Source organism: Antennarius striatus, chromosome 5 (genome assembly GCF_040054535.1).
Source record: "Antennarius striatus isolate MH-2024 chromosome 5, ASM4005453v1, whole genome shotgun sequence".
In the NCBI taxonomy this organism is placed as follows: domain Eukaryota; kingdom Metazoa; phylum Chordata; class Actinopteri; order Lophiiformes; family Antennariidae; genus Antennarius; species Antennarius striatus.
The window spans coordinates 1174686-1190299 of NC_090780.1; the positions used below are offsets into that span (position 1 = coordinate 1174686).

Sequence of the window (15614 nt, forward strand, 5' to 3'; positions counted from 1 at the left end):
ATATATATATATATAATCCATGTATATATTAAAATATATATTATTACTTCACTGCTGTTAGGTTAAGTGTTCATGGACCCGAGTCAAGCTGAACCATCACACAAACATACTTTCAATATAAGAAAGGAGACAATTTCCTAGTATCGTTTTAATCATGGAGATAAAAATAGACAGAAGAACACAATACAGACACATGAGTTATCATTTAAGTTAAACACACATAGAAACATGTCAAAGAAATGTCCCGCAAGCATCAAAGTTGATCATTCTACCATTAAATACGTTTGAAAAGAAGTGAATCCAACAGGAAGTCATCATCAGTTTGAACACATTGATATTTACAGGACAGGACAGGCTGGGCTCACACAGTATTTACGAACGGAATGCGGATGAAGTCACACACAAACTATCGTGATGTTGATGCTGCAGCAGCAAACGCCTCTCATTTGGATTCAGAGCACATCTGTAAACATTATTGGACTCAGATCAGCAGAAACGAAGACGATCAGAAGCAGCAGCAACGAGGAAAAGCTTCTTTATTTCTGAAACTCACTAAATCTGCTTTAGTGTCAAATTAAACCAACAGATAACTTAATGTGAGGAGATATACAATTAAATGTGAACACATTTCACCTGTGGAAGTGTTACCAGTGGACTAATTCTTTGAGCCAATTCAATGCAAATAGGGTCTCTTTGGAAAGGTCAACTGAAGGTCGATTAAAACTCATGTATTGGTTTAAACTAAACTAAAGATGATTACTCAGATGAGAAGCTTGGAGTTTTCCAACATGCCAACATTCAAACAGGATATCCAGTTGTCTGTGGGATCACCTAGAAGAAGCATCATGTGATCAGTCACCAGTGTCATGTGACGCCTCAGCTGATCTTCTCTGACTCTGGTTCTCCTCAGTCCTCCTGGTCAGATGGTGATGAAGCCTCCCTGGTCAGCGCTGACCGACTCTGGTACCACACAGCGCCCCCGCCTCCGCGTCACGCGACGCTTCCGGTGGAAATTAGCAAAACATCGAAACCCTGAAAGATCGTAAAGGGACAGTTATCTGAACACTTTCTTCAGTAAACTACATTCTGGTGAAATCATGGACATCAACCACCACCAAGGACTTTGTGCCTGTGCTCCTAGGTGGTGCTCCATCCACATCCCATTGTTTCATCTCTTTTCATTGTTTGACCTGCTTCTCCCACACCTGTAACGACGCTTCAGACAGGTAAACCTCTTTGTAGTATGTGAAACCTTGTCATTCACCTTGACTGTGGGCGGGCTCTGAGTGCTCAGCGTCATGACTTCTGATTTGTTTTGGCTGACCGTCTGGCCAATCCGAGGTAAGATACAGTTACTGATACAACAAAGCAGTCAGAGACTGCTACATCCTGCGACTTACCCTGACCCACTTTCAGGGTAGGTCAGGGTACCCTGACCCACTTTCAGGGTAGGTCAGGGTACCCTGACCCACTTTCAGGGTAGGTCAGGGTACCCTGACCCACTTTCAGGGTACATCAGAGTACACTGATCCACTTTCAGGGTAGGTCAGGGTACCCTGACCCACTTTCAGGGTACATCAGAGTACACTGATCCACTTTCAGGGTAGGTCAGGGTACCCTGGAAGTAGTACCTGGCAAGGGCATAACTTAGACCTTTCAGGGTAGGTCAAAGCAATGCACTAGCTATGACCATAGATCAAAGCTAGTGCATAAGTAGATCAAAGCACTAGCCTTTTCCTAAGTGGTACTCCGAAGCACCAGCCTTGATCTATGGTCTTACTCACACTCACCTTCTCCCTCGTCTTTCTATCTTATCCGGTTCCCATGTGTAAAAAAGTTTAAATTTGACCTTGACGTAGTTTTCTCAAGGTCAAGGTCATCATCTCATCTTCATTTGCTGCCTGAGTAACGTGCTTTTGTTTCATCTTTCTACCTGAACGGTTGTGAAGACATTTGGTGGACGAACAAACGAACACTGATAATTACAACACATCACCGCTTCACGGGATGTAAAAACCCAGCGTGGAGGACATTACCACTCTGGAGCGACACGAGAATCTAGAGCTCATAGCCACAGCATGTCATTACATTAACACACAGCTCCACACTGAAGTCGTCACATCTAAAAGCATTAGATCTATGATCATTTGACCCAACTATCTCAACTGAATGGAAATGACAACCGGCACCTAGAATCTGGAATCACATTTGTATCATCGTTTGGTAGCTCTTTAAGAAAAACAGGATTTCACAAATTTCTTTATGATATAGAATAATATACAGTACCAGTTTCCTATTTTCGCTGGCAACCAATGTAACACGTCTGAGGAGGCCGATAGCGTTTGAGTCACTAAGAAGGTGTGGATGTTAAACACGTTTCTGGGACATGGCTACTAATTCAGGACACGTTACATGAGGAGGTTGATGCTACTCTCATGTCTGCCTGGTTAACGTGAAGCCTGACCTGGTTAGCTTGGTTTAGCATCCACGCTGGAAACAAGGTTGTTTTATTAAAGTTTAACCCCACAATGCATTGCAGCTTGATGTGGTCGACTCCCTCACCTTCTTCACACATGCAGTCATCGTAGCATTTGTTGTTGAGGCCTCGGTTGTGAGGTTTGCACTCATGTTGTCTCAGGTCACAGCAAGAACCTTCAACACACACATTATGGACATAATTAAACCAGTCCTCACATGAAACTGACAAATACAAACGCAGCGCTAGGAGTGTTGTCCTAAAGGAAGTTCATTACATATACGGACTGAAATCTCCTGACTCAGACTCAGATTAGACAAAAACTTTACTGATTGTATTGTCCTCCAAAAAATGAAAAAGCAAAGAACATTAAGAAGGATTGAGCCAAACAAAGTGGTGGTTGTTGTCCACCCATTGATCTGTGATTAGTTCAATCATAACCAGGAGCCTAGAGCTCGGTCCTAGTGCTCTGTAGTGTCTACGCTGCTACATAATCAATGAGCATGACCATAGGATGACAAGGAGTCATGCTTTATGCACCAGAATGGTGTTGGTACAATTGTCTCCCATGTGTGTCGTTAGCCTGCCCAACACACACACACACACACACACACACACACACACACACACACACACACACACACACACACACACACACACCTGCCCTCCCACAGCTGGACGTCCACGTACCTGGGAGACAGTCCAGGTGGTGATCACACGGCTCGATGGCGTCCGTCATGTTTCCACTGCTCAGGTTCTTACTCCGCCTCTTACCTGCAGCAGCAGAAACAGACTGTCTGATCCCGATGGACTGACCTGATATAAAGACACGCTCTTACGCTCCAGTCCGTTATGATCTGTTGAACCCAGTCATGTGGTGTGGTGTGACTTCTAGAGACAGTGTGTCTGTGGGAAATGACAGGGTATTCACTACAGGTGATTCAGATAGGAGGGGGCAGGTCACTGACCCTAAAGGGCCAGTAGATGGTCAAGACTGACCACCCTTCAGGAAACCAGGAGGTGAAACTTGTGAGTGCTGTAAAACGTTAATCTGTTGTTGGGATGGGCCTGAAGGGGTATAAAAGACCAAATGACTGTACCGTAGTCAAAGACACAGACACACTGTCAATACCGGTGTGTATTAAAGAGATCTGGTTCGTCGCACTGAGTTGGTAATAGTTCAGAGAATTAGCAACTCAACATCAAAAAAGGAAGAAGTTTCATGACAACAGTCAAGATTATGGTCAACAAAGATTGGAATCCATTGGGCAAATGATTGCCGATGAGTAATTTCATTTGAGTACTTTGACAATGAAACACAACTGTGAACCTTTCTTCTGGGAAGACGGCCAGGTGTCCGCGGGTTTCATGTCCTCGTAGTCCGTCCAGTCAAAGAGAGCCATGTCCAGAGTTGGCAGCACGTCTCCTTCTTCTTTTCCTTTTCCAGGCTTCTGAAAAATGGACACGTGAACATTTTGATCAGCTGTGACGACAGACAACACAATCAGGGTGATCACACGGTGGACATGCTGCGACAGGGAACACTAGCAGCTCCAAACATTCATGATGCCGTCTCAGAGACAACAGAGGACATTAAAACATCCCATAATAATAAAATCCTGTAGTACTGTAATGTAACTTTAACATCTCTACCTCTGCTGAATGAATTTCCTCCTGGGGGGTCTAGAGGCTAAGCCCAGCTTTACTCCACTGAGGTGAATGACGCGCTGATGTCACTTCCTGTTCATCAACAGACACGCCCCTTTATGTTTGATGTCTGTTTGATTTCATGAAGTTTCTCAGTTAATCCACCAATAGTTAACATCAACTAGTAAAACATTCAGAGTTCAGCGTTAGCCTCAGTTAATGCTTCCAGCAGAAACCTGACCAGCCAACATTGGTTCCTACATCATTTAGTTCCTACTGGAGGACAACATTGGTTCCTACATCATTTAGTTCCTACAGGAGGACAACATTGGTTCCTACATCATTTAGTTCCTACTGGAGGACAACATTGGTTCCTACATCATTTAGTTCCTACAGGAGGACAACATTGGTTCCTACATCATTTAGTTCCTACAGGAGGACAACATTGGTTCCTACATCATTTAGTTCCTACAGGAGGACAACATTGGTTCCTACATCATTTAGTTCCTACAGGAGGACAACATTGGTTCCTACATCATTTAGTTCCTACAGGAAGACAACATTGGTTCCTACATCATTTAGTTCCTACAGGAGGACAACATTGGTTCCTACATCATTTAGTTCCTACAGGAGGACAACATTGGTTCCTACATCATTTAGTTCCTACAGGAGGACAACATTGGTTCCTACATCATTTAGTTCCTACAGGAGGACAACATTGGTTCCTACATCATTTAGTTCCTACAGGAGGACAACATTGGTTCCTACATCATCAGATGTGGAGAAAAGAAGGAGGAAACGCTGCAGATGACGCCAACAGGAAAGACCAAAAGACCACAGGAAGTCTGACATCACAGCAAACTGTTCACTGAGTCTGAGATTTGATGAGTCATGTTAACATGACACGATTTGAGTCTATGGGTGTTAATGTTACGCTGCCCTGTGGGGGTTGTGGCAGAAAAAGGAACTACAGCTGTGAACATGGTGGCACACAACTGTCCATATCTATGAATGTTTGTCAGTCAGATGTATCTTGAGGACTAGTTGCATATGCATGTGAATGTTGGTTGTTGGTAACTTAGATGTAATATAATGTAAGTTTATTGAGTCTGCAATAAAAGCTTTAAATCGTCACCATCACCCTCACACGGGGGAAACCAACACTATGATTCAGTTAGAAGGACTTTTAATTATAACCTGCTGGATAGTTGGTCCCATCCATCAAGTATGGATCTGTTTCTTCATAGAAACAGATCCATACTTGTTTCCTTTCACCCTCAGGAAAAGGTTCCTATATGGAAATATCTATTAGCTGAACTTCAGGGGCTCCAGTTGTGTGTGGCCCCTCATTAAAGCATCAACACCAGATCGAACATTAATTAAGAAGCCTGAACATATGACCCGCTATGGGAGCAGGTCCAGCAGAGGCTTTTAACTTCTCAATATACCTGAATGAGCTGCAAAGACTGACAGGCAATCCCTCACAAGTCAGACAAGTCAGACGCCTCCTGCCTCTAATGGACAGCTCCATGCTGACAGTCTGACGGACACATCACTGCAGGAAAGAGTCGGGAAAGACTGGGCGATCACTTTCTTTTCAATAAAGCAGACAGAATTTTGTTTTTCTAACAAGCAACTTCTTCTAAATAATGACTCAGATAATCAATAGTGGAACAGAGCCGTTACCGGGGCGTCGAAGCACCTCGCAAACACAGCCGGTTTGATTGTCTTCTATAGAGAAGTTAACGAACCAAAGAGGTTACGCACGTCTACGAAGCATTTGAGTGGATGAGAACAACGGTTTTATTGAAATACAAAGACTCCTAATGACACAATGCTCAGATGCTGCTTTGGAAAAGACAAGAACACCGAAGAAGAGCCGAATGTGTCCCGGGATGAGGACATGTTCTACTACAAGAAGGTAGCACCGTCAGAGTTAGCATCTCATCCTCAAGTCAACAAACCAACAACAAACCAACAGCCAAGCTAACAACAAACCCAAAACAAACAACACGACACGAGTTTCATGACAGTTGTCTTCCGTGTCTTCGAACAGTTTGTCCCTAACATTCAGTCTGAACTCGTGTTTCTCGTCATTCTCCAACCTTCTTCTTGTTCTCCTCTCACAACCATGGAGGACTTCTAGCATTACAGAATCCTGCAGCTACAGCGCATCTATTACACCAAAGTGGCTGTATGAAATTACATATGTTCAATAGATTAGGAATAATTAGTTTTGTCTTCAAAGGGGATACTCTCACAGAAAATTAAAGTATTGTTCAGGGTGCTAACACTTCTAAAGGATCTAAAATAATCCACAATCTGAAGTAATCTGGGTTCACCGTCGGCTGAGCGAGGTCAGATGATTCATCCTTTGAATGCAGCAACAACCTTCTGGACTTCATTCATCTAACTCTTAAATAACGGTCCATCTGATCGGAGCTGCTCAACAACCCACTGCCAATCACGACCCGAGTGATCCTGAACGCGAGGCACGTACCCCACCAACGCCCCCCAAGCTGCTGGGTGTTTGTAACGGCAGCTGTGACCAACGCTAACGCTCCAGGCCCATCGTGTCTGCTGACATCAGGGGCCATCTGGTCTGAAAGGGACTCAGTAGTGATGGTTCCAAGACTGAAGCAGTTGATTAGTGAAAGCAGCCAGTGGAGCCGATGAAGCGCCGTGTGGGGGAACGTGTCGGGTGGCGGCGGCGGCGGCGGCCCACAAACCCACAGTCAAAGAGACACAAAGGAGACTGGGCTGGCATACATTTGATCTCTAATGAAAGGATGTTGTTCCTGGACACACACTCCACTACACACACACACACGCACACGCACACGCACACGCACACGCACACGCACACACACACGCACACACACACACACACACACACACACACACACAGCCTTGAATAAGCACTTGGAGTGCGGTTGGGGTTACCTGGGGTTTGGTGGAGGCCTGGGGCAGCGTTGGGGGATGCTCGTTCATCACCGTGGTAACCATGGAGGAACCAGAGCCAAAGATGCCTACGTTGGGGGAGGAGGGTGTGCTGGGTGGGGTCATGCTGAGTGAGGCGGAGGAGGAGGAGGGAGGACTCTTCAGCGAGTCTCTCCCCTTGAAGCTCAGCTGTGTCTCAGGAAGAAAGGCTGTCCAGAAGGAGAGAACAAATCAAACCGAAGTCCTCCAGCTGTCTGAAGACGCTCACACAGCCCTCACCTCTGACACCATGGTGGGGGACGGCTGGTTCCAGACAATTAGAAGCTTCACAAAAGTAAAACACACTTGAAATCTCTTCTACCTCATAATGGGAGCAAACAGGAGCTGAGTCTAAAGTGGAATAAGGAGCTCTCTAGTCCAGGGTTTTAGTTCAAATTCTAGATTCTAATGAAATGTTTTTTGATCACTGGTAAAAAGAGCAGCACCCAAATCTGTTCAGTTTTTCCTCACCTGTGCAGGACAGGTGTGGGGCTGCTGTTATTGGTTCAGTCTGAGTGACGGGTTCACATCAGAGTGTCACTTATAATTTACATTTCTGATTTACTCTAATCTGTATACTTTATGTACGTACGCCTGAATGGAGGAATCCACTCACCTTTCGCGTGCCGCCCCTTGTCGTGTCGACCCCCGTGTCTCCTGTGCTCAACGGGGGGCCCGTGACCCTTCCCGTGTCGGTGCCCCCTTCCTTTGCGAGCCCCTAGAAGGTGGTTTTCCTGTGACGAGCTCCTCAGACCCATCCGGTCTCTGGTCCTGCTGGGACCCATCTCCACCCTGACCGGGCTCAAACCCCCCCGGCCCGTCCCGTCGCCTTCAGCCCAGGTCAGGGGGTGGGCAGGCCTGTGGGACAGCAGCCCGGCTCCAGGTTGGATGCTGCGGGGGCCCCCGTGTGTGCTGTGGTGGTGTTCGCGCAGACCTGGCCGAGGGTGCTGGGGAGGGTTACTGCCCCCTGAGGTCTGAGCCTTTCTCCTCTTGCCATGGGGGGGTCCAAGCTCCACACCGAAGGTCAGGGTCAGGGTCAGGGTGGCAAACAGGAAGACCAGGAGGCTCCGTGAGAGAGACATTGTCTGGGGAGCAGAGCACCACGCTCTATCAGACGTCTATCAGATGTGATCTTTGCTTTAAGGGGTTAAACATATCAGAATTTTAAACATATGTCTCACACTTTGCCTTAAATTAAATATGTAAATGTTATATATGTAAATATGTCATATCTGACATGAGGTGACAACATTCTGCAGGTACAGTAATCCCTCGTTTATTCACTTCAAGATGCCCGAATACATTGCAAATTTTTCACAGGCAGTCAGGTGATACCGTACGTGCATTCTATTGGCTGACAGCATCCGGAAATGCGCTACATTCTGAGATTCACAGAATCCACCATGGGGTACACTCCAGACGTGTCCCCAGCGCATCACAGAAACACATGAAGGACAAACAACCTGTCTGACACCTGCAGACGATTAGATTTGGTGCCAGGAGGACACCAGAGAACCTGGAGAACACCCACACAGAGAACATAAAAACTCCCCACTGCAGGGAAACAATCCGGGAACCTTCTTGTTGCGAGACGACAGTGAGGACCAGAATCAGGACTCTAGCAGTCAGTCAGAACCTCCAACAGGAAGACCAGGACTGGGACTCTAGCAGTCAGTCAGAACTGAAGAAGACCTGGGGGGATCCCTGAATGAACCCAACACCTCATGTTGCTGCAGCAACAACTTCTTTTTGGAACGAGACCAATGGTAGTCAGGAGAGCAAATGGAAAATCAATGCGAGAGAGAAGGAGAAAGTATTGAGCTGCTGAATATTTGGGGGCGGGGGGGCTGAATCAGCTGAAGTGAGACCTTCAGAAGCATCACGTATGAAGGGTTTAGCCTGGATTACCTTCTGTGTGTTTAAACGTGAGGCGCTGGAGCCCCTCCCTGGACCAGGTCCTGTTCATTAAAACACGTGACACCACGTTGAACTGTAGGACAGAAGTCCAGAGAGGACAGCAGAGACTGGATGTTACGTTCTTCAGTTCAATGTACGGGTTTACCGTCGTTCTCCATTATACGTCTGTTTTCAAAAGAATTAACTGATAATTAAGAATCAAGTTAACATCATTTCACTCCACTTCACAACTACCCGTCACAAATACTGGAATCATAAAGTCACTAGTGAACCGTTAAAAAGCACATAATATCATGTTACTGTACAACAAATCAGAATAAAACACATAATATCACATTATTAGCCCGTGGAATCCTTTCCTGTGAGGTGCACAGACCTGATGGTCCACGACTGAAGGAGTCTGTTTCCGCTTTAACGATCACAAAACCTCACTCCTATTAAACCACACATCACATGGGCCACATCAATACTTTGTGTTTGTATAAATGAAACTAGTTAAAATGAGTTGATTGGTGAAAATCGACTCACTTTAAGGGAGCCTGGAAGGGATTTTCATCCGGTAGCAGTAGACGGACCAGACTAGCTGTAGACTGCATCTCATTTCCATCCCCTCGCCTCCCTGAATATAACGCGTTTTGTTTCGTCTTTCTATCTCATCCGGTTCCTGAAATGTGTGCAAAAATATCTCAGGATAGAAAACATCTCAGACCATTGATCAAAGCACTATCTTTGATCTATGGTCCTACTCACACTGGTCTTCTCCCTCCTCTTTCTGAGCATACAAAAGTTGAAATTTGACCTTCACCTAGTCTTCTCAAGGTCAAGGTCATCATCTCATCTCCCTCCCCTCTGCTGCCTGAGGGATGAGCTTCTAGTTTCTTCTTTCTATCTGAGCGGTTGTGAAGACGTTTGGTGGACAGACGGACGGACACACCAACACTGACATTACAACACATCACCGCTTCCTGGGGGGTAATTATTATAGAAGTATTCCTCAGCTAGACGCTTCGGTGTTGTGTTCCACTGATGTGGGGCATGAGGGCAGGACTAGCGGGTCTATCCACATCCTGTTTGAGCCAGCTGAACTCATGCAGGATTAAGACCCCAAACAAATCAGAACCGCCTGAGAATCAGCAGCGAGGGGGGGGAAGCCCAACCCCCACCCCCCCAAAAATAGTGATGTTGCTGGTATTAAAGGAAGACATGATGGCTCCACTGAAGGATACCCAACATGTCAACCACATCAAACCGACCAGGTGCAGCAGGAGGGCGTCTGACCGACTCGGCGCCGCTGCTCGTGTTTCTAACAGGTGGTCCTTTGAGACGAAACAGAATAATGGGACGCTCTGGGCGTCGCTCTGGGTCGAAGGGTGTCTCTTTTGATGAACAACTTCAGAGCAACAAAGCTTCCTCTTGGGGAGGGGGGCTATTCAGGGCTGGGCTTTGTGGGCGGGGCTCAGCGGGGCTGAATGAGCAGACCCTGTTTAGACTGGAACCAGTTCCAAACCACTTCTGTCAGGTAGAAACATGTTATTTCAGCCCAGATATCTGTTGAGTTTCCCCTGTAAGAACATGACATCATGTGTCTGTATAACAGTCCACGGTCTTGTTATTTAAGTCACAGTATGATGACAGCTTGTGGCTAACGACTGACTGGAGACACTGAACAGAGCCTTTAGATATCGAAGTTTGAACTGTACCAATCATCAGAGAATTTAAAAAAGGGACAGTTAGTTATGAGTTTATGAAAACATTTTTCAACCAGAGAACAAATTTAACTCTTAGATCAATACATGATTAAAGGTATACCCACGATTACATGTCTGATATGTTAGGCGATTCAACACATACGTGTGAATCAATCTGGCAGCGACCAGGCGGTGTGATTTGTATGAAGTCAAAGGTAATCTTGTAAGAGAACCGAAATGGGGCAGAATTAGTGGCCCGGTTGATGGAGCTCTGATGAGAACAGAGAACCCTCTGATGTCTGTGATCAATCAGTCAATCCCTGACGTACGGCAGCTCTTCAGTGCTAAAAACACACCAAACCGCCAGTCGCTCTGTTATCCAGACAGAAGGTGGCTGAGAGGAGCGGTGAGCTGAAACAGGAAGTGTTGCCGTGAGGACACACGTTTACCTGCTGGGACACCAGACCTCCAGATCCATCTGTTCCTGTTTTTCTGCCCCAACAGAGACCAGCAGGGCCATCAGGATGCGAGTCACAAAGACTCTCCAGACCTGCTCCTTTAATCTGAGCTGTCGGGTCAGGTAGAGGTGGCCTTCAGAGGTGGTCTTCACCTGGCCTCGTGTGGAGACTGGATGTTTGACGGTGTAGAAGATGACTCTACTGAAATGATTATCAATTCGGTGACTGTCTCGTCTTCAGCAACTTATCGGAGTCCTGGACAGGGGTTTACCCAGAGAACCCAGAGAGAACCCACGCAAACACAGGGCGAACATACAAACAACACAAACTACAAGTGGATTAGAACCACGGACCTTCTTACTGTGAGGCAACAGGGTTACCCACTGTGTAACCGCACTGTGACAACACAAACCTACTCCATGTATGACGATTAACAGAAACACAGCCCAACACCTCCACTGCCAGCTCAACCCGACCCTCCTTTGTAGAGGTCTTATTGGAGACAAAGCACCTGGTACCCCGTACAACTTGTCTTAGTGTGGCTCCTAAAGTCCACTGTCAACTCCACACTTTGGAGTGGGTTCAGCTGCAGTTGGTACTGACTCCACCAGTGGACCAGGTATTCCACCTCCCATCTGTAAGCAGACTCCTCACTGAACACGACAATGACAGTTTCCACAAACTTCAGGAGTTTCAGCAAAAGGGCCCACTGAGGTCTCGACATTTTTCCACAGAGATATGAGCAGTGAGAGGAGGACACGGGTAAAAGGGTGTTACTGGTGGGCCACTATCTCAACATGGAAAATGACTGGAAGAAAACATGTCCACTCGGGTCCAGTCGATATAGAGCACACTGCAGGACGCAGTGGAAATGTGTCTGTACAACCTGTTCCTGCCGCTGTCGTTCAACCAATCGTACCAACGGAGTGCTCTCAAGTATGTTCACTTCTGTCTGCACAAACAACTTATGAAAGTAAAACTTTAATTTTAGCTTCAAAATGCTTTTGCTTGAAAAACTGTCACGTAGTGTCACAAATAGTTAAAGACATTTCAGGACTGATGCTACACCAGGTTATCTCTTAAACGTCATTGTTTTGTTTCCACCCTTTATATAAAACACATGATGTTAGAAAAATATTGGCATGATTTTTTTTTTCAGTTTCACAGAACCCCATTCATTTTGTACCCGGCTGTGTGTGCCCCCTTTATACCTGGACATTCTGAGACTGGCCTACCCGCTCTTAGAATATCTCTGGTACAGTAGTCCCTCGAGACACGAGCTGCTCGACATACGAGCTATTTGAGGTATGAGCGGTCGCTTTGTCTATATTTGTGTTCAACATACAAGCAAAATCAGAGATACGAGCCGTGCTTCTGGATAGCACTGCTAGTTGGCGGATGGATACGACATCAGTGAGACCGGATCTCGTACTACTATTTAGGGGTACTCTTATCTCGAGGTACGACTATCTCGAGGTACTCATGTACTATCTCTAGACCAGTGGATTATTTGTCCTGCTTTCATCCTGATAGCAAAGTGAAGACAATTGTTGAACAAATCCTGTGTATTTTGAAGTTTTGCCACCAACCACTGCCGTGGCGTGATCACTACAGCATGTTCAAACATTTTGTTGGATCTGTGTGAAGACTGACTACACAACAGCGTCAAGTGAGTCCAGTCCAAGTGAGTGTAGATTTCATTCCAAACACAAAGTTAAAACATTTCTTTTTTCCTTCACAAGCTGCACGAGAACAAGCTGGAGAACATAACGTGCGTCATTAGACACAAACATAAATACATGCATTCCCATTAAGCTCCAAAGCGATGGCTTCTATCTCAGAGTAACAGGGCTAAATAAGCTCTCCTTTATTTCTCATCTCTGGTGGATGGGGTCCAGTTTGCACCAAATTACCGTAAATATCAGCTCAATAACAAGCGCTACAATTACAGCTCAGTTAAAGCCTCTGCATAACAAACACCTCTGCCTGGCTGCCGCTAACATCATAAAACTTCATTTCCTCAAGGACCCATACGACTGACTTCAGCGATATAAAAGTGCTTTGTCCCCAGAACGTCCTCCACAAACAATAAGCTGGCATTCACACGTTGACGAGGTGTTTCTGTCCCCAGAGACGATGTCAGAGAAGCCTTGAAGCAACACAGGGTGAGAACAAACACAACGCCAGCGCCATCAGGACGCCCATCTGTCAGCAAGTGAGCCACAACAGACAGCACCAAATGCTTCATGGGTAATTTGGTTGCAGGTCCAACAGATGTGGGGTGAGACCAGAGCGTTGCCGCTGACGCATGCTTATCTGATGTTAGAGGACGCTCCATCTGGAACCAGTGGGTACACACAAATACACCGTCACCGTGGCGACACCTCCAGACACCCATAAAGAGGCTCCAAAAAGGACAAAAAAACCATCAGGTGTCCCAAGGAGAGGGGGGAGGCAGAGGGAGACAAAAGGGAGGATTGGGGGGTTGAAAGGCCAGGAGAAAGTAGAGAGGAGAGACAAAGAGGAGGAGGTCAAAGGGGATGGACGACGGATTCTCATCTCAGTTTGTGGCAGATGAGGACACCAGGTCAGCAGAGCTCCGGCTCCCAAACCAAACAACAATCTGTCCTTCACACACAAACGTGGACACCTGGGTCCAGGTCTGGACGCTCCACATGGGGACACTTTGAGCGGCTGGACTCCTGCTTACTCGTGATGAGGTGAAGCGTGCTAACCGTTTGAATCGACCCTCGTCCGGTGGAAGGGAGCGCTGCCGGACGGGTCTCGATGACAGATGCGTCCACGCTTGGCGGTGGCGTTCAAGGGGAGTTCCACAGCGTGGGAGACGCTGGACTCCTGTTGGTGGAAACTCAACCTCAGAGTGAAGGAAACAAAGAGAGCGTCCAGAAAAAGCGCACAATGAAGACAAACTGACGTGAAGCGCTGGCGACTCGATATCCGTCCTTTCTCCAGATGATGTCCCTCTGGATGGTCTCCTGTCCTTGAGTCTGTCCACTCTGGACCTCAGCGCCTCTGATTCTCCTCATCCCACAGGATCTGTGATGTTCAGGTCATCTCAAATCCTGAATTCACTAAAGACCCTTTCTGGTACGGTGTTGTATTGATCGACACTGTTTCTGCATTTATTTCCAATCAGGAAAGCTGATTGGAAATCAATGAAGTTGGACACACTCTTCAGATGCGCGTCTTTACGCACAGCCAGAAATGTGACACGTAGAGACATAACTGTGTTATAATAAACCCAAAGTGTATTAATGACACCGGTTATAACCCGTTATAACTGCTGACCTGAGGCTAAGCTGATCTACTCTGTGTCGCTGGTAAAACAATCTCCCTCTCAGAGCCGGTAAGTCACGGAGACACAAACCCGGTGATGGGATGACGTCATCAGGACGGGTGAGAACGGGACCCGGAGCACCCACTCACGTCACGACACGGGGATCCTCCGGTAAATCCTCCCCGGGCTGTTCGGTCCGGTCTGCCGGTCTGCCGCCGCTCCGTGCGCCCCGGGATGTGCCGAGCACCGGCCCGCCCCCCGCCTCTAAAGGGGGGAGTCACCGCCAGACACGCTCCCGTGTGCGCGTGCACACTGGCTGCTCGGTTCCCTCACTAATTGGGGCTTTTCCCGGCCGGGGCACCACGGATGACGTCACGAGGCGTGAGTCTGGAACGGCCGCCTTCTGGTTCCGCTGGACTGAACAGTGACGTCATACCAATGCAACCTGTTCAGCCTCCGTCACGGTTTTAAACTCCACTGGTAAGAACTGGTTTTAAAGTTAGACTCTGACGGTCTGGTGACGCGTCTGGGACCCTGATCCGGTCTGTGATGGAGCATCAGGACCCCCCCCCCCCCGGAACTGTACTGCTGAGTGGAGTTACATCTAGTCTTGTGGTTTAGTCTAGTTAGTCTTAGTCTTGTGGTTTAGTCTAGTTAGTCTTAGTCTTGTGGTTTAGTCTAGTTAGTTTTAGTCTTGTGGTTTAGTCTAGTTAGTTTTAGTCTTGTGGTTTAGTCTAGTTAGTTTTAGTCTTGTGGTTTAGTCTAGTTAGTCTTAGTCTTGTGGTTTAGTCTAGTTAGTCTTAGTCTTGTGGTTTAGTCTAGTTAGTTTTAGTCTTATTGTTTAGTTTATTAGTTTTAGTTTTGTGGTTCACTTGAGTTAGTTTTAGCCCGATGGTTTAGTTGAGTTAGTGTTGTAGTTTAGTCTAGTTAGTTTTAGTTCTGTGGTTTAATTTAGTTAGCTTCAGCGTTGTGGTTTAGTCTAGTTAGTTTTAGTCTTGTGGTTCGGTCTAGTTATAGGCTTGTGGTTTAGTCTATTTACTTTTAGTGTTCTGGTTTAGTCTAGTTAGTCTTAGTCTTGTGGTTTAGTCTAGTTAGTCTTAGTCTTGTGGTTTAGTCTAGTTAGTCTTAGTCTTGTGGTTTAGTCTAGTTAG

General features: G+C 46.6%; 1 protein-coding gene across 10 annotated transcripts; it reads right to left on the reverse strand.

Moving 5' to 3' along the window:
* Positions 1 to 142: 142 nt before the first annotated feature.
* On the reverse strand, positions 143 to 14973 carry draxina (dorsal inhibitory axon guidance protein a). 10 transcript variants are annotated; one of them, XM_068316073.1, is made up of 8 exons: positions 14101 to 14461; positions 13876 to 14021; positions 7719 to 8187; positions 7067 to 7272; positions 3807 to 3927; positions 3167 to 3250; positions 2563 to 2652; positions 143 to 1032 (listed from the first exon to the last, which is right to left on the reverse strand). In XM_068316073.1, exons 1-8 carry the CDS (start codon positions 14210 to 14212, stop codon positions 920 to 922), a joined length of 1341 nt encoding a protein of 446 aa, XP_068172174.1. In that variant the 5' UTR covers positions 14213 to 14461; the 3' UTR covers positions 143 to 919. The 10 variants fall into 10 exon arrangements, 9 of the variants coding, with proteins under 9 accessions (XP_068172174.1, XP_068172179.1, XP_068172182.1 ...); XM_068316078.1 differs by lacking the exons at positions 13876 to 14021; positions 14101 to 14461 and adding an exon at positions 14613 to 14973; XM_068316081.1 differs by lacking the exons at positions 13876 to 14021; positions 14101 to 14461 and adding an exon at positions 14613 to 14973 and having other exon boundaries at positions 7719 to 8239.
* Between the last annotated feature and the right edge of the window lie 641 nt (positions 14974 to 15614).

Bases quoted from the DNA above. Each gene is read 5' to 3' on its own strand.
- draxina (XM_068316073.1), bottom strand. From the start codon at position 14,212: ATGAGGAGAATCAGAGGCGCTGAGGTCCAGAGTGGACAGACTCAAGGA. The intron at 2,653-3,166 runs GTACGTGGACGT...TGTGTGTTGAAG, and splicing joins CCACCTGGACTGTCTCCCAG to GTTCTTGCTGTGACCTGAGA. The intron at 1,033-2,562 runs GTGAGGGAGTCG...ACGATCTTTCAG, and splicing joins TGACTGCATGTGTGAAGAAG to GGTTTCGATGTTTTGCTAAT.